The sequence below is a fragment of the Mizuhopecten yessoensis genome, unplaced genomic scaffold (genome assembly GCF_002113885.1).
Source record: "Mizuhopecten yessoensis strain PY_sf001 unplaced genomic scaffold, ASM211388v2 scaffold8437, whole genome shotgun sequence".
Taxonomy (NCBI): Eukaryota; Metazoa; Mollusca; class Bivalvia; order Pectinida; family Pectinidae; genus Mizuhopecten; species Mizuhopecten yessoensis.
The window spans coordinates 246,872-269,846 of record NW_018407547.1 but is presented as its reverse complement, the minus strand read 5'-3'; the positions used below and the strand labels follow the sequence as shown (position 1 = coordinate 269,846).

At 36.2% G+C, this 22,975-nt stretch overlaps 1 protein-coding gene across 1 annotated transcript; it reads left to right on the top strand.

Annotated features, from left to right (window-relative positions):
* Positions 1-1,034: 1,034 nt before the first annotated feature.
* On the top strand, positions 1,035-8,052 carry LOC110455947 (beta-1,4-galactosyltransferase 7-like). The gene is made up of 5 exons (XM_021506416.1): positions 1,035-1,294; positions 2,330-2,555; positions 2,705-2,788; positions 4,276-4,383; positions 8,011-8,052. The coding sequence occupies exons 1-5, from the start codon at positions 1,035-1,037 to the stop codon at positions 8,050-8,052; spliced, it is 720 nt and encodes a 239-aa protein (XP_021362091.1).
* Positions 8,053-22,975: the final 14,923 nt, after the last annotated feature.

Sequence of the window (22,975 nt, the reverse complement as noted above, 5' to 3'; positions counted from 1 at the left end):
GGTTCTCATTGACAATACATGATGTTATATCAATTTGATACTACGACCTCACAATAAGGCAAATTTATATGATGTAATTCATCCTCGAAACATTGACGTCAATTGTAAATATTGCAACAGGATATGTTAAATACGTTTATCTATATGACTATTGCGTCACATGATAACAATGCCATTCACTTTATTAACATTTCCCTTTAACATGTTTAACTCATCATTCGGTCATTAAAAATACAATACATTGTACATCGATACATGCACCTGTGATAATAAATTCATCTTTGTGTTTAAATTTCAATCCGCCAAAGGCCCGTGAGTATTAAAGCTGATAGGTTAGTATCGAACCTATATTTTATATATGAAGAGAAAAACAGTTGAAACTAAATTAACGCTAATAAGATGATTCGACAGACAATATTGTATTTGTTTCGGAAGTTTTCATTTCACCTAGACCAGGGACCGGAAAACTCATAGTCTTGCTTTAAAATGTTTTTTAAATTTCAGGGTCAATCATAGGTACAACTTTGTTCTTTCTTCTAAAAGCTTATAAACAAATCTAGTGAAGGTAGGTTATATAAAATGCTGCATTTTGTTCTTCGATTGGTATAGTTGATTTTGCAAGTTTTCCTCACGTGTCTGGAATGTTTTGTCTTTAAATATGCAATAATTACTATTGAAATTGATTGCCATTCAAATGTGTTAAGAATATAAACGTATTTCAAGCTATCCTTTATTTGTGTTTCTTTGGAAATGACCATGACCATGTCGGTTACTTACCTACATTCTTACGACCATTTAATTACCAAAGAAAATAAAAATAAACACCATGTCATAGTCATATGATATCAGAACATTTAACAAATAGCATTCTTGCATATTTCACTTTATCATTTCCTCCTTCTTGCTTCGTTATATAGATAAACACACCTGAAGCAATGAAGAAGATGCGTTTTAAGTGTCAATTCTTAGTTGGCACAGTAGTCTTATCTAGTTTGATATGGTTCTCCATTGAGGACCTTATTTACGCAACAACGATGTCACAAAACAAACTGGAGGTGTACTCCGAACTGCATGCTAACACACAAACAGCTAGGAAGCATTTTGACCCAGGAGACGAGTTAAAGAAATTAAGGAATATCAAGACATATAACAAAACCCACAAGATGGCTTTGTTAGTACCGTTCAGAAACTGTACTAATGAATTAAAGGAGTTTGCACCCCACATGATGAAGTTCCTCAACAACCAAAGAATCCCCCACACTATCTATGTGATCAACCAAGTAGATGACCTCAGGTGAGATTTAATTAGAATAACAGAAAACATACTCTTTAATGCAATGATATGCGAAAATGTACCCGTTATCAGTATTATTTGGTTAAATATTTAATTAAATATTCACTACATCGTATGTTTTTTGTATAAGTCCATAGTGTGTGTGCATCATATGTTACAACATTGTTATTATTGCGAGGTATCGGGGGTGTTATTAACGTGAAAGTCAAAGTGTACGACTTTGTTAGTTGAGCCAACGGGGTTAGTCTTTTCTAACATGTAATTCCTTTTTCGAATTTGAACCATATTTTCAGATTATCAGTTGAGGAAACTGTATAAAACTATGTATCGATAGCTTTATTTTAGCTTATTCCATATAATCATTGTTACTAGCCATGATAATTTCGAAGAGTCTTTTAGAGCATTTGTGCGGATAGCCTCGACATCTCGTTAAGTGTTCTACAGATTATATTCATTTCATTATAAGTTTCCTAAGAAACATTTTTTTAATGATGTTTCATGTTTTGGAGACGGTGGACGTGTCTTCACGATACAGTTACCTAACAGATCTTGGTAAATTTTGACATAGCTATGCATTCATGCTTTTGCACAACGTTCCATCTGTATGTGATCGAATCTGTACTATGCTTGATTGATTTGTTTTGTATTGTTTTACTGTCCATCGACAATGCGAGTCATTAAGGGCCAACAATACTGTAAAAAAAAACCCAAAACATTCACGAAAATAAACACATCAAACCAAAACTTAAAATATGTAAAGGATTAACGAAATACATCAATATCGAACAAATTGGCTGCACAATATATATCATATTTTATTGTAAAGATCAAAATTGTGTAAATAGCCATTTATAAATAGCTTGATTAAAATACAATCCCGATTTGTTAAGTATTTAATCTAGGTATACTTCAAACGAGTTGAACAAAAACACAATCGAAAAAAGATAGTTACTACAGCTAATGAAGTGCATGTAGATCATGGCTTTCGAATAAATTGCCCCGCTTATAATTACAACCTTGACCTAATTTTTCCAGATTCAACCGAGCTACACTGGTAAACATAGGGTTTATTGAAAGTCATCCGGACTGTGATTACATAGCGATACACGATGTTGATCTACTGCCACTTAATCCAAAGCTGAACTACAGCTTCCCGTCTGAAGGACCGTTCCACGTATCTTCCCCTGACCTCCATCCCTTATATCACTACTCGGAATTTACTGGAGGAATACTGTTAATGACACGAAAACATTATGAGAAGGTATGTTTGTTATTGTTTTATATAGTTCTAGCAGTGAAACAACACAATAATGTACGTTAAAGTGTGGAAGGTATTTTAAGAAGAGATTCATGATTGGAGTCCTACCAATGAAAGTCTTTCGCTAACACTAATAAATTCTCACATTACAGGTAAACGGTATGTCCAATAAGTTTTGGGGATGGGGCAGCGAAGATGACGAGCTGGCTTTAAGGATCTTGCATTTTGGATTTAAGGTAACCTTTCACCATGTCAACACTGGATTCTTACGAATGTATGTTTGTAGGAAATAATTCCAAAAGTTTAAACAATATAAGGTTGTCATATTCTCGAAGCAATCTACTCCTTTATCGAGACACAAAACACACATCGTTTAATTAACATTTGAAAAATTAACAAAATCCTCGGCAAGCGTAAACCGCAGGCAGAATTTACACTAACTGCATGGTTGACCAATGACTTTGTCTTTGTGCGATCAACGACAAAGTGATAACAAAATGACGATAACAATGAAGCGTGAAGAAAGCTACTGAAAGTGGGAAAATTGCTTTCAGCTATTTATAACAACGACTCGTCCTGTAATGATGAACTGAAATATAGAGTAGATAATCCCGAAATAAATGAGGTAAATATATGATTTATATTTATTTTGGCGAAAAAAATAGATAAACCTATAAAATGAATTTTAAAATGTTGATTGTCTTTTATTATAATTATTACCTGTATGTTATATAGTTCATGTGAACATATTGACCTGACGTAATTAGACGGGAGCTCATTTGCATTTGCCCTATATGTCCGCAATTTTGGTCCGACAGGGTTTATTATAGCATATATGATGGTATATTGATAGCCTCGTATCAATTAACGGCTGCTGTTTACTGGGTTTTTTTTTTGCTCCGTAACCAAGTAGGGATAATAATTACTTTTCGCCTGAGCCCATGGTCACCGATTACGCAAGGTTCATCATCAGCTCATTACTAATTGGTTTCTAAGTGTTTACGTGTATCTGTATTGTCGTATATTGGTTAAGTTGCCCGACTGATCGGATCTTGTTATGACTTAAGGTCATGTTAGGTCGGTTTGCTCTATTAGTCCGACTGGCCGCCATCGTGGTCCGACAGGATTATGTATATAACGAGCACGTGAGAGAGTTTCGGGGAGTTCAAACTAGGAGAGAGTTAAATGTACGAGAGAGGATTTTATACCACGAGTATTGTATATTACGAGAGTTTGATTATATGTTGCCTATGTGCTGTGCTGTGTATGTGTGCGCTATACTGGATTGTATGTGAGTACCTTGGAATTGGTATACTCTACGATGCTGTTTCTATATACAATCCGAAACTAAAAAAGACTTCGTTGGTTTGTGTATTGCTCAACTGCCCATACTTTCTTCAGATTTACTTGAGTATTGTAGCTGGTGTCAGTCGCTACGCGGGTAGGGTGTCCTCCTGGGTAACTTCGGCAGTATGTTTCAGTGAGGTAGCACTATACAGTCGGCATCAGTTCCGCGCTATCACAAGGAGACAAACACGAACATATCGCAGCCTCCCGAAACACACACGCATACACTACACACATACACTACACGCATGCGTCTTGCACACGGGGGGAGGGGGGGTCTGTCCTTAAATGACCATAGCTGTTGATAGGACTTTAAACAATACTAAACAGATTTTTGCAGTGTGTAATCCCACAATTCTGTTTCTGTTATATCCAGATTAGACGTCCACTTGGTCTAAAGACAGGTGTTTGGAATACTTTCCGCCACATTCATGAAACTGTTAGGAGGCCCAGAGATAAGATCAGATTCTTCCATCAAAATAAGGTAAGGTATAGTTGAACAAGAGGCCCAATGAGCCTGCATCGCTCACCTGGTATAAATATCACACTTGTAACCTTAAACGTGATCTAAAACAAAGCTAAAGGCAAAATATCAGTATTTATGATTAAGTAATTCAAAATGAACTATTAAAAGATTTAAAAACATTTCATCCCTTTGACCTTATAGCCCTTCATCTCAGGATGCAACTTGCAAATATCACCACCGTATCCTTTTGTTTATTAAAATCAGGTAATTTAAATGTTTATACATATTTGACCAAATGGACCTTGAAAGTGGGTCAAGGTCATTCACATGAAAAAGCTTGATAGCCTTTCATCCAAGCATACTACTGGCTAAATATCAACATTCAAGATTTCAGAAAAAATTGACCCCAGTGACCTTGACTAAAGTCAATGTCCTTCGCTTTCACAAACTTGGTAGCACTTGATAACAGCATAATACTGACCAAATATCAACATTTTAGGCCTGATGGTTATTCAGAAAAAATGTTTAAAGATTTTTTACATATTTGACCCCTGTAACCTTGAATATAATGCAAGGTCATTTATTTGAACAAACTTGGTAGCCCTTCATCCTAGTCTACTACTGATTAAATATAACCTTCCTGGACATTTTGGCTATTCAGAAGAAGTTGTTCAAAGTTTCTAACATATTTGACCCCTGTGACCTTGCATATGGGTGAAGGTCATGCATTTGTACAAACTTGGTAGCCTTCATCCCAGCATGCTACTGGTCAAATATCATCACCTTGTGCATTTTGGTTATTCAGTAAAAATTGTTTGAAGATTTTAACATATTTGACCCCTGTGATCTTGAAAATTGGTAGAGGTCATTTATTTGAACAAGGTTGGTTGCCCTTCATCCTAGCATGCTACTGCCACACCCTGTACCTTTGGTTATTACGAAGAAATCATTTACAAGTTTAAACATATTTGACTCCTGTGACCTTAAATATAAGTCAAGGTCATTCATTTAAACAAACTTGATAGCCCTTCATCCTAGTCTGCTACTGACTAAGTACCAACATCCTGGGCATTTTGGTTATTCAGAAGAAGTTGTTCAAAGTTTTTAACATATTTGACCCCTGTGACTTTGAATATAGGTGAAGGTCATTCATTTGAACAAACTTGTTAGCCCTTTATCTCAGCATACTTCTCGTCAAATATCATCACTCTGGGCATTTTGGTTTTTCAGACGTTTTTTTTTTTTAACATATTTGACACATGTGACCTTGAAAATTAGTGAAGGTCATTTATTTGACAAAGTTGGCAGCCTTTTATCCCTGTTGGCTTCTGGTCATAAATCAACACCCTAGGCCTTTTGGTTATTAAGAAGTTTTTTAAAATAAAAATATTGACGCCAGACGACGGACGCCGCACCACGGCATAAGCTCACTTGGCCCTTCAACAACAATGAAGTCAAATACATCAAATAAAATAATATATTTTGGCATGATGAAGTTTTCTATATCGTAACACTAAACAAGAGTAGATATGATAAGAACCTATCCTTTAAAGACAGCTACACCAAAGACAAGACACAAACTCTCTCTCTCCGTCTCCTTTACAGAAAAAAGTTGACGGACGGACGGACGGACGAACACCAACGATGAACCATGCGAGCTAATAAAACCAAACTAATAAAGTTGAAAAAAATGCGCCATTGTAGAATTCCTTACATTGATTCTATGACTTTTGGAAACAAATTTGTTAATGATGTATTTTTATTTTGGCGCCTTTTTGGATACTATTGTTTCTGCTTATCGAATATGATATCCGATTTTGCACATATCTGTTAAATCAACGCTTGGTTTATTTTTATTTTTTGACGTCCTATTAACAGCTAAGGTAATTTAAGGACGTGCCTCCATGTGTGTATGTGTGCCGGAGACTGTATGCTAGTGGAATAAACGGTATTGTTTTCAGCTTTAATTTGATTAGTTGGAATTATATCTCGAACTATATCTGTTATATTACAATATATTATCATTCAATTCGTTTGTTTGTTTTTAGACGAGTTATGTTTATTCGTTTTTATATATCTAACAGATAAGAAGACATATGGATTTGTCGTCTGGGTTGAATAATACACGATATACCGTTGAAAGTCGAAATACAACACTGATCAATGGAACACACGTCACCTTTATCAACGTACACATAACTTGTGACGTAAAAATCACGCCTTGGTGTCTCAAAGAAAAAAACCATCACCGCTTAAAAACATGAACTCAGTCGGTTAGCTTAATAACAATCGGTATTGGAAGTGTTAAATTTTGTGTTGCCGTGTTATTGATGTCATAACAATCAGAGAGTACCTATGTATGTAACGTTGAGAAGAACGCATAATCATGACGCTTTGTATGGGTCTCCGAAATCATTTCCTCATTTTTATTTAAGATTTTAATTAAGATTTGCCTAGATTAAAAACAATATTCATCACGGGTGATCCGTCCCTGCAGGTAGGGCGTAAGAATTGTACCTGCTGCCCCCATTGCATGATCGTAAGAGGCGACTTAATCTGGGATCTTATCTTTTCTCTTCTTTCTAAACAATTTTCTTCTTCCTAATGACTCCCTTGACAATGCCCCACTTTTGGCCTTTAGTTAAGCGTTCGCCTCTGTGAGGAAGGCTTTGGGTTTTGTCCCATGGCCAAAACATACCAGAGTCTGTAAAAATGGTAGTTTTTACTCCTGCTTAACGCTCAGCAGTTTAGGAATGGGACTTTGGTATGTTCCGGCCTGGGGAATCATTGCCTTTCTCACCTGGGTGAATGCTCGACAATAAAGCCGAATGTGAGGCATTGCCAAGCGAGGCGTAAGGAAAATATAAGAATGTAGAAGTAGAGAGAAAGATTAAGATCCGAAGTATTGCAATAGGTGGCATATTTATTTTGGTCGCTGGCGTGTCCCAAAAATGAGGACACAAAAGCAAATCCCGAATTCTGCAGTGGGTTACGACATAAGTCGCCTCTTACGATAACATCAGGTGTATACTTTTCCCGATCCCCGACGTGCAGGGGTGTATCCTAAGATATAACAGTGAAATCATGTATGTTAGTTTTCGAGAGAACGATTTGTAACGACAAAAGGTGCTGCTTCATATACATGGTATTGTTATGTACTCAAAATTATTCAAATATGGTTAACACACAATTTAGTAGCCTGTATAAAAAAGACCGATTGTTTGAAGCCAATTTATCTTTGATCGGTCTTATAAAGAACTAATTATTTCTAAATGAAAAAGTCGTATGAAGTAAACTTGTGCTTAGTGACTGACAGATTCTGATGAAAAAAAAGAACCACGTGTAAATTAAGTAAAAGAAGCTTGATTCATGAGTTAGTGAAAAGAAGTTAGTCAGCCCTGGTCATATCCTCCCTCCTTCTGATAGGCTGTGACACAGAAATTTCAGCTTGAGGTGTGCTACCAGTATCATTGATTGTGTAACCCGTGGCTTGCATTCGTGCCTAGGATAGTAGTTATAAATTCAATGATATCATCCCTAACATTTCTCTGGTATTTCTCCATCGTGGAAACCGATTCCTAATAAATTTTGTCTCAAAAAATGATACCTGCGTTTGTAATCTGATTTTGTTTTATTTCTACATAGGCTCTCCCATTGAACATTGATGGTGTCGTCATGTTTGTTTAATACTATGACGTCACCAATCAGTGACATTCATTTCTGGCCTACTCTGCAGACTCTGCTGGTGGATGACCAAAGTAGTTTGAAACCACCTGGTTATCCTCTAAATATTATTTATATATATATTTTTATAATTCATATATGAATAAAATAAGAAGAGTAACGCACCTACTACTGTTATTTGACAACAGTTTAGATTAATTGGATTTACATTTTTTGGCTCCTAGCATCACCGATGAGTCCTTAAAGGATGAAACTGCTATGTGATACAGTGATTTGGTTTCATTTTGTTTAAATCAATATGATTGTAAATTGTAAAGGTGTAGTCACCTGTGTGTGGGTTATGTTCATCTTTCATACACTAGGAAATATTTTGCCCTCGGGGTGACAAGGCAATTTCGAATATGTGAAATGGATGACACTATTCTATGACTGGTGGCAGAAATCAGGGTCATTGACCCACACGTATATTGAGTGTTTTGTGTAAAATAAGCATGTTTGGTGAAGAGACTTTATCCTCACCCAAACAATATATAACAATTGGTCACATTCAACACAAACAAGCTTTATCATTACCAATGGACATTAATTGGACATAAGTAACTTATCGATTTATATATAAAATGTTTATTTTGAGTAGATGTAAATATTGATTATGCACACACTGACAGGTCAAATATATAAATATATAAATGTGTGTTTGTGATGGCATGTACATATTCTGAATTGTATATTGATGTAAAATTTCCTAGAAAAAAACATTGGACATTTAGTTGTGACTGTTTGTCTATGCTTAATACTTTTGTTTTATATTGAATCATTGAGAGAAGAGCGACATCTCGTTGCTAATGACTTGTTGTCCCTTACCTTAAATTGCACTTGCATTTGAAATCATAGGGCATGTCTTTTTGGACCAAGATACACGGATACTGTGTTTTAATCATTGCAATGTCCAATTCCCAGATATTAAAATTATCAACAGTGATAAAGTATCAAGATTCCTACTTGAAAACTTTTTATTTTGTTTTGTTTCATTCAAATATCTTTCAATGGGTTGACAAGACATGCAATAAATATGAATGTTTAAGTCATTTTAGCTCGCCGTGGCGTCCCTCGTCCGTACGTCAATATTTTCTTAAAACGAATCATTCTTAACTACCAATGAAAATTTAACTAAATTTGGCTGGAAGCACACCTATGTGGGAGGGATTCAGAATTGTACATATGGTGGGGCTGACCTCCCAGGGTGCTAAGGGGTGGGCCGAAAGGGGACAATCTGGCTATATTGCTATAAACGACTTCTCTCTAGAACTATACTCTAGATATCAATCATATTTGGTTGGGAGCATCCCTAGGTGGTAGATATTCAAAATTGTACTATTGGTGGGGCTGGATCTACCCAAAACATTGCATACATTTGCTTAAAGTTTTTCATGTCACGATGATGATTTTCGATAAATTAGATACTACATGTATGACCCCACAGCCAGGCACTTGAATTTTGGTCCTGAAAATATACAGCAAGCAACGCATGTCCCTCTGGAACAATAATAACTGTCGATGTGTTTTGTTTTAATTTTACTCTTTTATTCGGAAATTGGAACTTCATAAAGTGGTATCATAAGGAGATACGCTACACGAAAACCTATAGCTTAATGGTAGGGAAACACTTATTATTTGATTAAATTATTTCACTGATGTACGGTATAGATTCGCGGAACTAATATGTTGTGGCTGGCCCGATCAGAAATACGCCGAGGGGATTACATTTTCCGTAACATTGAAAGATACAGATTTGCGCGAACGAGGGAACCTTTTTATTTGGATGATGAGATTTATTTTTCAAGTGTTTTATCTAAAGAACATAAAACACGATTTTGAATAATTCTCCACTATTCGGCAGTAAAATCGAAAATTACCAACTATACAGTATAATATATAACCAATTTGTGTAAAATTGACAGTCACATTATAGTTTAATCAGCAATCAGCAAACCCAACGTTAATATGACTGGTTCAGTACCAGGTTTAAGCTGTACTGAATCGTTTTACGTATCTATTTGGGGAGAGGACTATTTTGAAAGACCAAAACAAATATGTTTCAAGTAAATCACGTCAACTTAATCTGAATTATTACATGCACGAGTGATTGTGATCAATCATTGATACATGAACATGCTATCACTCAACTGTCAAACCGTCATCACACCTGGAAGTCATCGCAAACCACAAACCATATCAACATGGCTGCGAATGCACCGTGTAAAGCCTGTTAAGTGTTATCGTATAGTATATGTATGTATATGTATCTATTTGAATCCACATGTGCACCATGTGAAATGTTGACGAAACAATATTTATATTTACTTCTACCGAGTTATGAGTGCGCATATATAATTGTCTAGTTCGAAATAAAATATGCCGAATAACAAAGTCTTATTTTGATGTCAAAGCCGAGGGACAAGTGTAGGTTTATCTAGCAAAGGTTTGGTTTTATTTTGTTTAACGTCCCATTAACATCTAAGGTCATTTAAGGACGTGCCTCCATGTGTGTTGTGTAAACGTGATAGGCAGGGTATGTTGGTGTGTGCTTGCCTCCTTGTGATAGCTATCCCTGCAGGTGGGGGATCGGGTAAAAATTACACCTGCTGTTACCCACTGCATGTATCCACAATGTCCACTACTCGGCGATTAAAAAGCGACCTAAATGAATCTGCTGCTCCCATTGCAATATTTGGGATCTTTCTCTAGGCCGGGACATACCAAAGTCCTTACAAATAGTAGATGTTATTCCCTACCTAACGCTCAGCATTTAGGGGAATGGCAACAACTGGTTCACCCATTGTCAGTATAATGTGACCGGGCGGAATGCTGTGTTGGGTGCCTTCGGCATGGTATTTCAGTGAGATAGCACTATAAAGTCGGCATCAGAACCGCTATCATAAGGAGGCAAGCAATCAACATACCCTGTCTCCTGCATACACACACGCAATCACACATACACCACGCACATGGAGGCAAGTCCTTAAATGACCTTAGCTGTTAATAGAACGTTAAACAAAATTTAGAAGTCAGAAGTACATTGTAGAAAAAAAAAGAAAAAAAAGAAATAAATGGATACAGCAGATTATTTTGGTCGCTTTCGTGTCCCTTACTAATGGCGCAAAAGCAAACCTCAATTTCCGCAGGGGGTTCCCTGCACCAAAGGACCTTTCCATCCATGAAGAGTATTTGTTTCGAGCGTAAATTCGTCTCGGGAAGAATTTTCTTGAAAATTATGACCACGCCCCTCATGCCTTTTGGGTAAGTCCATGTCTTATTTTTCATACTATCAAATTGCAATCACATGATGACAATCTAACTAACTTTGAATTACATTCCACTGAAAAAAATATATATACCAAAAATTGTTATTTCCCTATATAAACCATAGTAAACTTGACCTCCTCCCCGGGATGGAATGAGTAACCTGAGAGTAATGAAATTCACACTTGATAGGCACTTTAGGAGCCTTTCATCCACGAAGAGTATTTGATTTCAGCATTTCTGGATCTGGAGAAGAAGATTGTTAAATTTTTGTCAACTGTACCGCTTTTGACTCCTTTCCTCAGGTTTTTGTGGGATCATATCCATATAATTCACTACTTTGTTTTGTTGATGACTATGGAACCTTCATGGGAAATGTTATTCAAATAGGTTCAGTGGTTTATCGGAGGTTGAAAAAAGAGTAAGAGAAATCTCATGTGTTAGTGAGAACCATCGGCAGCATTGCGGGTTAAAATTTGAGTCATCTCCTTTGAGAAATAAAACCAACCGAATGTATATAATGCACCCATTACAACATTCGGGATCTTTATCTTTTCCCTCTACTGTCTAACAACTCACTGTTGGCATACTTGTTTCATTGGTTTTATTTTATTTTTAAACGTCCTATTAACTGCTAATTTATTTAAAGACGTGCCTCCATGTGTATTGTGTATGCATGCTTAAATAACATGCCGAAGGCTTCTAGAATAGCATTCCGCCCGGTCACATTATACTGATATGGGTGAACAAGTTAAAGGCAAACGATACAGATTACTAATTTATTGCAAGAAAGATAAGAGTGGGGATAACTAAAGCGGTAATGATCAAATGGGGCTCTATGAATCGATTTCCCTAATTATACATGAAGTAAGATTGAAATGAAGACATACAGTTGTGGGATCGCAGAACGTTACACGATGTGCGGTAAGTGCACGATGTATGCACGATGGGCGAACGATTAAATTTGGACGATTATTTCTTGCGCACATTTGTGCGGACGATGGACGAACGGTGTGGGAAGACAATCGTGGCTGGTGTAAATTGAGAAATGGCTTAACAATAAATACGGCATCGTGTTTAAACATAAACTTGATTTTTAAGTATGTCTTTATTATAGCTACATATACCAGCTGATTTTTTTTACATTTATATTTATTTAATTAAGAAATGGTGATTTCGGTGTTTCTTAACGACCCAAATCGACATATGTAAAATAACACATATCGACAAGGTCACGTATACAGGTAAACATAGCCACTTTAAATTTGTACATGTACCTAGACTGTAGTTAACTCACCCGGGGTACTTACGTAACTCGCCAAGGTGTGAAAATCCAGGTGAAGGGTAGCTTTAGACAAAAATGAATGCAAATAACAAATTCTTAACGCCGAGTTGTGTTTTCATAACGGTCATACGGTATCACATACCAGTTCTTTTTGTTAGGCAAATGCCAGGTAAAACTACGATCATTCATGAAAATGTTATTTACCTATTCTGTTACCTGGGAACTAAACCCATTCTTAACAGTCTAACAGTCAATCTAATGCCGTGTAACAAGCATTGTAAAATTGAACATAATCCTAATCAATTTGATAAGAAATTTATATACAGTGTTCGTTATTCCATACGAGGATTCCGGATATTTTTCGTTCCGTAATATTGATCAACCAATTGTACAAAATCGCACATTTATGCGGAGAGAAGTGCACCAACTTGTTAAATCGCACAGTTGTGCGCACCAAGTGTGGACGATGTGCGCTCGCTATTTTTGGTTCGTTGTGCGGTCACACTACTGTAATTAAAATGAATGTAAAATCATTTCTGGAAGGGATTTTTTTTTATTATAACGTATAACAATATATAGTTGTAACAGGGACTGTTACATAAGGCGCTTGAACTTACCATATAGTCGCCCATGATGCATCAAAAAATAAAAATAAATATCGTAATGCTTCGTTTGGTTTGGTTTAGTATTGTTTAACGTCCTATCAACAGCTTTGGTCATATAACAAGATCTTCTCGCAACAGGGACCGTTAGAAAAGGTGCCGAAACTAACCGCAATTGATGCATCGGTATACCAAACCTAAACATCGGTCAATATCTAAAAGTCGGCCACTCAGGACCCGACCTAACACGGACATTTTTTCAAATACAAAAATCAACGCAGATTGCAGTAGTCTTCGTAGTGACATTGAACACTTGTACATAGGAATATTGGACAAAACATTAATTTCTACTAAACAGAAGTCTGCAGTAACCATTGATGTTGGCTTTTCCTCCATCTTCAAGAACACCAGTAAACCACTCAATTACACAAACTTTATTGTGGTTTATAAACCAGAACAGAAATTATCATAGCCCGAAATGTCTCGGCAAATGATAGGCCATGCTTTAGATCTGTTCAGAAACTTAATAGCGAATATCATTAGTGTCTACATGTTTTATGTTTGTAACTGCAGTACACCTCTGTTACTATCATATTGTATCACTGAAGTAAATTTGGAATTACACAATAATGAAAAATCCCGCACTATCCCAGTTAAATACAAGAGCGCTTTTCCCGAGTTCATCTCGGGCTTTCCTTCGCATAAACTTGTATATACGGACGGCTCTTAATTCGAAGAAAAAGCTACAGCAGCATGTGTTGTTTGCAACGTATCTTTTTCCTGCCGATTACCAAATAATGCATATATTTTTACAGCTGAAGCTACTGCCGTTGGTCTGGCTTTGGATAAAATTGAAATAATAGAATTAACGAAGCAATATTTTGTTCGGACTCTTTGTCACTATCACAAAGAATTAAAAATCGGAATTTCAACAAAATTATCATACAAAACATAGACATTCGTATTAACAGAATTTTATTGTTTTGCCACCCGATCTTGATTTGGATACCAGGTCATGTCGGAATAAACGGAAATGAGAACGTAGATAAAGCTACTAAAGTAGCCCTTAACCTACAACCAAAAGACATTAAACTGCCATTTAATGATGTAAAACCTTGTATAACAAATGTTATTAAAGCGAATTGGCAACTGCGCATAGGCCATACCTACATCACACATGGCTACATTTTTAGTAAGGAAGACCAGCCTTATTGTCATGCATGCGATCCACCATTTACAGGCAAACACTTTATGATTGAATTCGCTGATTTCAAACAAATACGTGACAGATTTTATGATGTACCGTCTATGCAAAGATTATACAAACCAATTTCTTGATCTTTACAATAAAATATGATATATTGTGAAGTCAATTTCTTTGATATTGATGTATTTCTTTAACCTTAAGATATTTAAAGCTATTAAGATTTGGTTTGATGTGTCTATTTTCGTGAATGTCTCTTTTAACAGTGTTGTTGGCCCTACATGACTCATGGTGTTGGAATGTATTCTGAACACCTGCCTTTATACCGAGTGGACGAATTATCTGAAAATAACAGAAAATCTCAATATTCATTTTTATAACACCTGTCCACTGAGATTGGAGGAGTGTGGGAAAATCATCATTCTAGCATTAGTCATTGAATCTGACAAAACGAGGACTAAATATCGGTATCCGTTTCAAAAAAGTCTTTTTTCTTGGCTCCTCCTGGCAAAACCAGTTTGCGGGATTGATATTCGCCGAATCTTTCATGTCTTTAAATGATAAATTTATAATGCAATAAGATAAGCTTTGATTTTGTATTTCTTTTTACTTTTTACATGCCCCTCGTCCGACTGGTTGTATGTTGGTATGGGCCGCGTTGTGTGTCCGTCCGTTAGTTAATTGTTTTCCTTGTCATCGCTCAAACGCTTTCATTCATGAACATATCTTGATGAAACATGATACACATATTGCATACGAATAAAGCTCGAACATTTTAGAAGTTCACGTGCATTTTTGGTATGCCCCTTTTATTTCCATACAAGGGTATAGTGTAGTAAATGCAAGAACTGTTTTAGCAAATCACCCTTCGTCCGTGCTCCGTCCGTCCGTCTGTCGTCAGAAAGTACAGGAGCGACTTTTTTCAAATTGATATGAAGGATCTCCTTGTTTTCTTGTCGCGTTCCAACTTCTCATAACAATACTTCTACCTCTAAGCCAAGGGTCTAGTTTTAGTAATAGCAAAATTGACCACGAAAGTGTAATTCTGAAACACAAAATAACTTGCGCCATAACCAATGTAAATGAATGGTAAGGTCATAGTCACCAACTTGGCAGTAAACACATTCTATCATATGTCACTTGCTGCTTCTATATATCAGTACCCTTCCGATGGTCTGACGGGCGTATCATATTTCCGCTGCTCTTGTTATCTCTGTATGGTTATTACTAACTGTGTAAGTGGCTTAAATGAAAACATCTACAGATTTACAGATGACATTTTTATATCAGTCACACTATTTTCTACAGAAAACATGCCACTGTCTGTCATATATTCTAATTGATGTAGGGTTATTAGATTACACAACGTTACACGATGGGCGGTGTGCGAACGATAGAAAACTTGGTGATTGATGCTTTTAGAACGGTGTGCGATAGCAATCGAGGTTAATATAACTATTGAAATGGCTATTAATAAGTTCTGTTCGTTTTTAAAGCCGTTATATACATATTTTTAAAGAATGTTACCATAGCTAGATATGTAGGTATATCTACCTTTTATTTTGCCAAAATCGAAATTTAATCATATACATGTATTGACCCATTAAAAACGTTATTTCGGGAGATTACAATCCGTATTCCAATTCATCATCACTAGACGAGTCGTCGTTTTAAATAGTTGAAAGCTGGTTTTTTTCCTGTTTCAGTAGCTTTCTTCATGCTTCTTTTTTCTCGGAATATTCTAATCTCTTTGTCGTTGATCGCTCACAGACAGTGTCATTGGTCAACGATGGTCAGTGAAAATTCTGCCTGTGGTTAACCTTAGCCAAGGATTTGTATTGTTTTTAAATCTTAGGTATATCCTCATTGTATTAAGTATCTGTATTGTTATAATGTAAGCGAAAACGAGCAGATTGCTCCGAAAATGTGATAACTTTATATTCTTTACACTGTTGGTATTACTTTCTTGCCTCATATACAAATGTTATATCATTCGTATCCTAAGAACATAGTAACGTTTGTAAGGATCCAATGTTGACGTGGTCGTAGGTTATCTTAAATCCATGATGCAATGCTAAAACCATATAAAACAATAACAAACATACCTTCTCATACTGTTCTCGAGTCATTAACAGTATTCCTCCAGTAAATCCCGAGCAGTGATATAGGGGATGGAGGTCAGGGGAAGATACGTGGAACGGTCCTTCAGACGGGAAGCTGTAGTTCAGCTTTGGATTAAGTGGCAGTAGATCAGCATCGTGTATCGCTATGTAATCACAGTCCGGATGTCTTTCAAGATACCCTATGGTAACCAGTGAAGCTCGGTTGAATCTGGAAAAATTAGGTCAAGGTATATATTCCAGCGTATATCAGGGTGATATAAGTTGAGTTTTGATATATACCAATTGTCAAAATCAAATATTTACATTTGCTCTGCATCATTCCGTTGTAATGCATTGAAACTATAACATTCTTTGCTATTGTAACGTCATCATTCTCTATTGTAATGTCATCATTCTTTATTGTGACGTCATCATTATCTATTGTAACGTCATCAATATCTATTGTAACGTCATCATTCTCTATTATGACGTCAGCAATTTCATTGATGGCAACACTTGATTTGTTGGTCAAAAACTGTTCGAAATAACTAAAACAAAGCATAACTACTGCATTAAAATGTAAATATAAGTCATGAAAATTTACCAAAAATTGTTATGATCCTATAATGATATCTATTGCTGACAACTTTGCGATTAGGTACAATTTGTTGATCAATATTACGGAATGAAATAAATACGGAAAGCTCATTTGCAATACTGTGCATGTACACTGTATATATTACTGTGATTTCTCATCACAATGATTAAGATTATGTACAAGTTTACAATGCGTGTTACAAAGTATTACAGTGACCTTTAGACTGTCAAGAATGGGTTTGGCTCCTAGGTAACAGAACAGGTAAATAACATTCTGATGAGTGACCGGAGTTTTACCTGGCCTGTGCCTGACAACTATAGCTGATGTGTGATGCCGTATGACCGTTATGAAAACACAACTGGCCAATTAGTATTTGTTATTTGCATTCGGTTTGGCTTATAGATCCCCTTCACCTGGATTTTCACACCCGGTGAGTTACGTAAGTGCCACGGACAGGGACAAGTACGGTCCAGGTTCATGAAAAAAGTAGCTACACGGTATGTTTACCTGTATACGGGAACTGTGTTATAATTTTACATGTCGGTTAAGGTCGTTCAAAAAACACCGAAAACACCATTTCTAACTTCAGGAAAGTATAGACATAAAATGTATAGATAAGCTTATAGATGCAGCTAGTATATAGAAACATACTTAAAAATCAAGTTTATATGTTAAAACACGAAACCGTATATATTGTTAAGGCGTTCCTCAATTTACACCAACCACGATTGTTATCGCACAACGTTCGTCCATTTTTCATCGTTCGCACATCGTGCACGCATCTTTCTGTCTTTATTTCTGTCCATTTACTTGTCTTTATTTCCACTATGCTTTGTTTTCTTGTTTCTCTTATCTGATTTTCCTACCTTTCTTATATAACATTACAAAAAAATAAAATACCACTTAAAAAAGAGCAATATTAATTAGTATGAAAGTATGTGTGAAAGTGGAATTCATTATGTATAATGAAATGTATATGTTATTGTAATGTGGAAAATACTTTGAAAATAAACAAATAAATGGATCTTGGCGCCCACTATTGTACCATCTCAATAAGTTTATGTCATTTTGATCTTTTCTCTTCTTTTTCTGATCTGCTTGACCAAGTCATGTGAACACTAAATGCACCGTTTCACATATTAACTAGTACAGTTCTTTAAATGGAAGAGAAAAAGATCAAATCATTACAATATCAGAAAGATCTCATTAGTACTTCCTGTGGCCATCTTGTTTTTAAAATCACTCTCCAAAGTAAACATGCACAACTACAAACAAAGGGGAACCTAGAAATCAAATTTGAGAAAGATCCCTCCAGAACTTCCTGGAAAATAGCGTTAACAAACATTCACTGTCAAAATCCAAGATGGTCACCTGTCGGCCATTTTGTTGATCTGATAAGTCTCAAAAGTAAACATTCACAATAACAGACCAATAATAACCTACATTAATGTATATATCGAAATTGAGAAAAGACCGAACGCCTACACTTAGCGAGTTATGTTGCTAATACATGAAATAAATAGAAATTTTCGAGTCTGACCGAGTTAGTCCAAATTTTGCGGAGGTTCACCCCAGCCCATTTTAACCAGCACACTCAAATTGACTAAAATCAACTTTCAAACCTTGGTCCGGGAAAGTGCATTCAACGATAGGATAGATGAATATGTGGTTAGGTTGAAAAAACTGGTCAATAAGATGCATAAAGATGGATCCATTACGGCGGAAATAATGAAATACCTAATACCTGAAACCCACGAGTCCCTGAACTGCACAAAAAAGAACATCCTTTCAGAACCATTGGTATTGGGTCACCAATTGAGAGGCATGCAAAGGTAGCTGAGTATGACCAAACAGGCTATGTGACTTCAACGCCGAATTATCTCATAGACATCACTGACTTTCTAAATAAATTGAAAGAGGTTCAAAAGCCATTACCAATAAGCTTTCTGCTCTTTTGCTTTGATTATCGTGAGCTATATATCCTTCGGTCCCGAAGCTTGAAGGGTTGCTGGCCTGCAAAGAAGGAGTTGACAGCCGGTCAGATAAAATATAATTTACAGATACAGTGAGACAAACAATTCATACTAACGGACGGGGTTACAATTGAGGCAAAGCTTGGAGAGAATTCCGCATTTTCCTACATGCGTTAATGGGATGAGGAACTTAATAAGTCGGACCTCCTACCACTATTGTACAACCGGTTCATAGATGATGGTATCGGTGTATGGAAGCATGGTGTTGACAAGCTTACAGGGTTTGCTAATTTTGCAAACAGCATCAACAGGAGCATCAAGATCGACCTACGATACAGTGAGCGAAATATAGAGTTCCTGGACAGCAGTTTAAGAGTAGGGACGGGGTGCTTGTGACGGATCAGTACAGGAAACCGACCGACAAACAACTGTATCTTCTCTATAGTTCCTGCCCACCAACCACGAATGAAGAGATTGATACCATATGGGCTAGGTACTCGGTTTAAGCGGATCTGTCAAAAAGAAGACGACTACACTAAAAACAAATAAAGTCGGTGTTAAGGAAAAGAGGATATCTGGGAAAAGCAATTAAGAGCCAACTTCAAAAGGTAGATCTGGGCCCGGTTGTTCAAAACTATCGTTAAGCTAACTTTGTCGTTAAATTAACGAGACGCTAACCGCTAATTCTGCGTAAGTTAACGCCTGCGTTAAATCCGTTGATCAAAAGGATTAACGCCAAAAGTTAATCACTTTCACAAAATGTTTAACACTAACGACAGTTAGTTTCGCATTTTTTTGCATTTTTTACCACAATGCATTTGGTTTGTCCAACTTCCCCCCACCTTTCCCTCCATTTCCAACATGGCTGGAGTAAGCAACAAGGAGAGGGAAAGGAAACCAAATTTTACATCATTAGAAAGTAGGTGATCAGTAGCAGGGCTACAGAGATGCTGGACATCGTGAGAGGCAGGCACTCTAATGATTTGACCAATACCCAGTAGCAGGACATCTGGAAGACCTTGACAGAAGAGGTGAATGTCCTGGGGGTAGCCTGCAGGTCAGAAGAAGAGGTAAGAAACCGCTGGCGGAACATGAGTCGCTGTGCGAAAGAAAAATTTACCAGTAATCGCCTTGAGCGACAGAAGACTGGAGGCGGGCCTCCACCTGCTGCGTTGAGCGTAGCAGAAGAAAGGATTGTTGATGCGATGCAGGACACCGCATCATTTATTGGAGTCCCTGGTGGACAGGAGTCTGCTGTTAATCAGCTTGATGGTATGTTTATAATGTTCAAAATTGTCTGGAAATGTAACGATTAAACACATATATTTTTTGTTTAGTATGTTCAAAATCTCTGAGTAACTTTGCAATCATTTCAGTAAATAGGAAAAGTTCTTTCATCTACTGTACACAATTAATTAGCATGCCAAATACCAAAATCATCTCCGTTGTTTTCTGTGTAACATACAGCATATTTATTTCTTATCATTTCCTCGATCTATAACAATGTTAACTGTGGAAATTTTCGTCATAATTTCGTTAAATTTCCCCGACAGTAGATCCTACATCTAGCAGAATAAACACATCCGTAACGGAGGGAGTGATGTAAACACATCCGTAACAGATGGATCAGTGCAAATTTTACAATTTATGTCTAATAAAGTAATTATTTTAATGAAAACAGAAACTTCTAGCTGCTCATAACAGATTTTGGTTTGTTTTTTCACTCGCCACCAGCAATGATCTACTGATGTATACAAACGAATAGGGTTCTCTATTCTATTCAGAACTAACCTGTCGTCTGCTGCCATATTGAAGCGTCTGTGACAACAATAGTCACGTGGTATCGGCCATCAAAATCTAAATATAGCATGGTAATCATTTCAAAGTAATATGCATTCAAGACAAAATGTTCGAAGGTTAAATTATTCCTATCCACTGTATTTGCCAATTTGACATACCTGTAACAACATGTGAGAGTATGTCATTCCTGTAAAATGACTTTTCTGTTTAAAGAACATTCTGCATACCATCCACGAGGTAGAGCAGACATTTTGAAGTGCCCCTTATGGCCATGCAAATCATACTCTCAACAACGAAAACAGTTTATTATATTCATACGTAACGTCTGCTGGCTTTTTCCTGTTATACAGGCATAAATATAATAAATATAATGTTATTTTTTAGAGACTAAAGCTATAGTCTGTTTCATATTTACACTCCCTTGTACATTTTGTAAGAGTTATCTTTGTGCCTGAACAGTTCATAACCGCAGTGCAACCAGAATAGAGAGGTCCTGGGATGAAGCCATCAGGAGGATTACAGAACTTCCTCCTGGTCAGTTGTTTGCTGATGATGCAGAGGTAAATACATCTAGCTGCTAAAATATAATGCATCTGTTGTAAAAATGAATATTCAACTTCAGTGAACATTTGTACAAACTTTGATTAGTATATTACATGGATCATTTTTCTTAAACATTGTCTTGACTGACTTGTTGATTATTTGCAATTTTGATTATTGTATATAACTTTGATGCGAAATTGGGCATGCATTATATATATTTGTCAATCAGTATTCTGACCTTATATATGAAAATTGGCCAATATAACCATACATATAAAATAAAATATTTCTCCTGAAATTCTACCTTGATTGGTAAAGTGATATGTGAAATGTTAGAATGCCACGGACAAAAACATTAAATCATTATCATGCATTTGCATATATTTATCTTTACATTCTATAGGTTACATGTACATTTAAAGATTATTATTAAAATGTAACTGCATCTTTTTGATCACTTTCAACCTTTGAGGATTAAACTTTAAATGGTGTGTATCTTAAATTGTGTTTTTCTATTTTATGTAAGTAATTTTACCTAAGAATTTGGCATTAGCATAAGTGTGTGTTAAATTCAGTTTTACATTCCATTGATCACAAATGCCGAACAAAAGAGGTGCAGGCCACAGACAGGCAGAAGAGGAAGAAAACTGCTGAATATGTATATACAATTCAGCATGCCTACTTTGAGAGGGAGATGGTTAAGACCGATCTATAGATCACCCTTTTAAAGAAAATTCTTGAAAATTTCGAAGGTCAGCAAGACACTGTCAGCCTTCTAGCTGCTTTGTCTCATTAGCTGAATATTGCTTACATGCTAATGATACAAAACAGACAGAATGCTGTCAATCTTGTCTGATCATTGTAGTTATCCCTTGCTCAGCATTAGTTAAAATTATCAACATTAATAGGTCTATATGTAAATAATTGATGTACGTCTTATATTGAAATATTGCAAAAGGTCTATGTAGACTTACTGATATTTTTCAATGTAATATTGATGTCTTGTAGATCTGATATTTGACTGATAGGTTCCTAGGATGAAGCCTGACAAAGTATGTGAAAAGAAATGACCTTGACTCATATTCTAGGTCATAGGGTTAAATTTGTAAAAACCTTTAAACAACTTCTTCTGCATGCACAAGAGGCCTAGGGTAATGATATTTGGCCAATAGCATGCTAAGATAAAGGGCTACCAAGTTTTTTCAAACAAATGACCTTCGCCCATGTTCAAGGTCACAGGGGACAAATATGTTTAAATCTTTAAACGACTTGTTCTGAATATTCAAAAGGTTCAGGGTAATGATATTTGGCCAGAAGCATGTTGGGTCGGAAGGCTATAAACTCTGTTCAACTTAATGTCCTTGTTCGACTGTCAAGGTCACAGGCGTCATTTGTTTAAATAATTAAACAAATTATAATGTATCGAACACAGATATTTTGTAACTGTAGCTGTATATTAGTCCACTTTTAAGATTACAAGTGTGAGAATAATACCAGGTGAGCGATTCAGGCCCAT

Coding starts and splice junctions, on each gene's coding strand:
- LOC110455947 (XM_021506416.1), top strand. CDS start 1,035: ATGTCACAAAACAAACTGGAGGTGTACTCCGAACTGCATGCTAACACA. Junction 1,295..2,329: donor AACCAAGTAGATGACCTCAG/GTGAGATTTAAT, acceptor TAATTTTTCCAG/ATTCAACCGAGCTACACTGG. Junction 2,556..2,704: donor CACGAAAACATTATGAGAAG/GTATGTTTGTTA, acceptor CTCACATTACAG/GTAAACGGTATGTCCAATAA.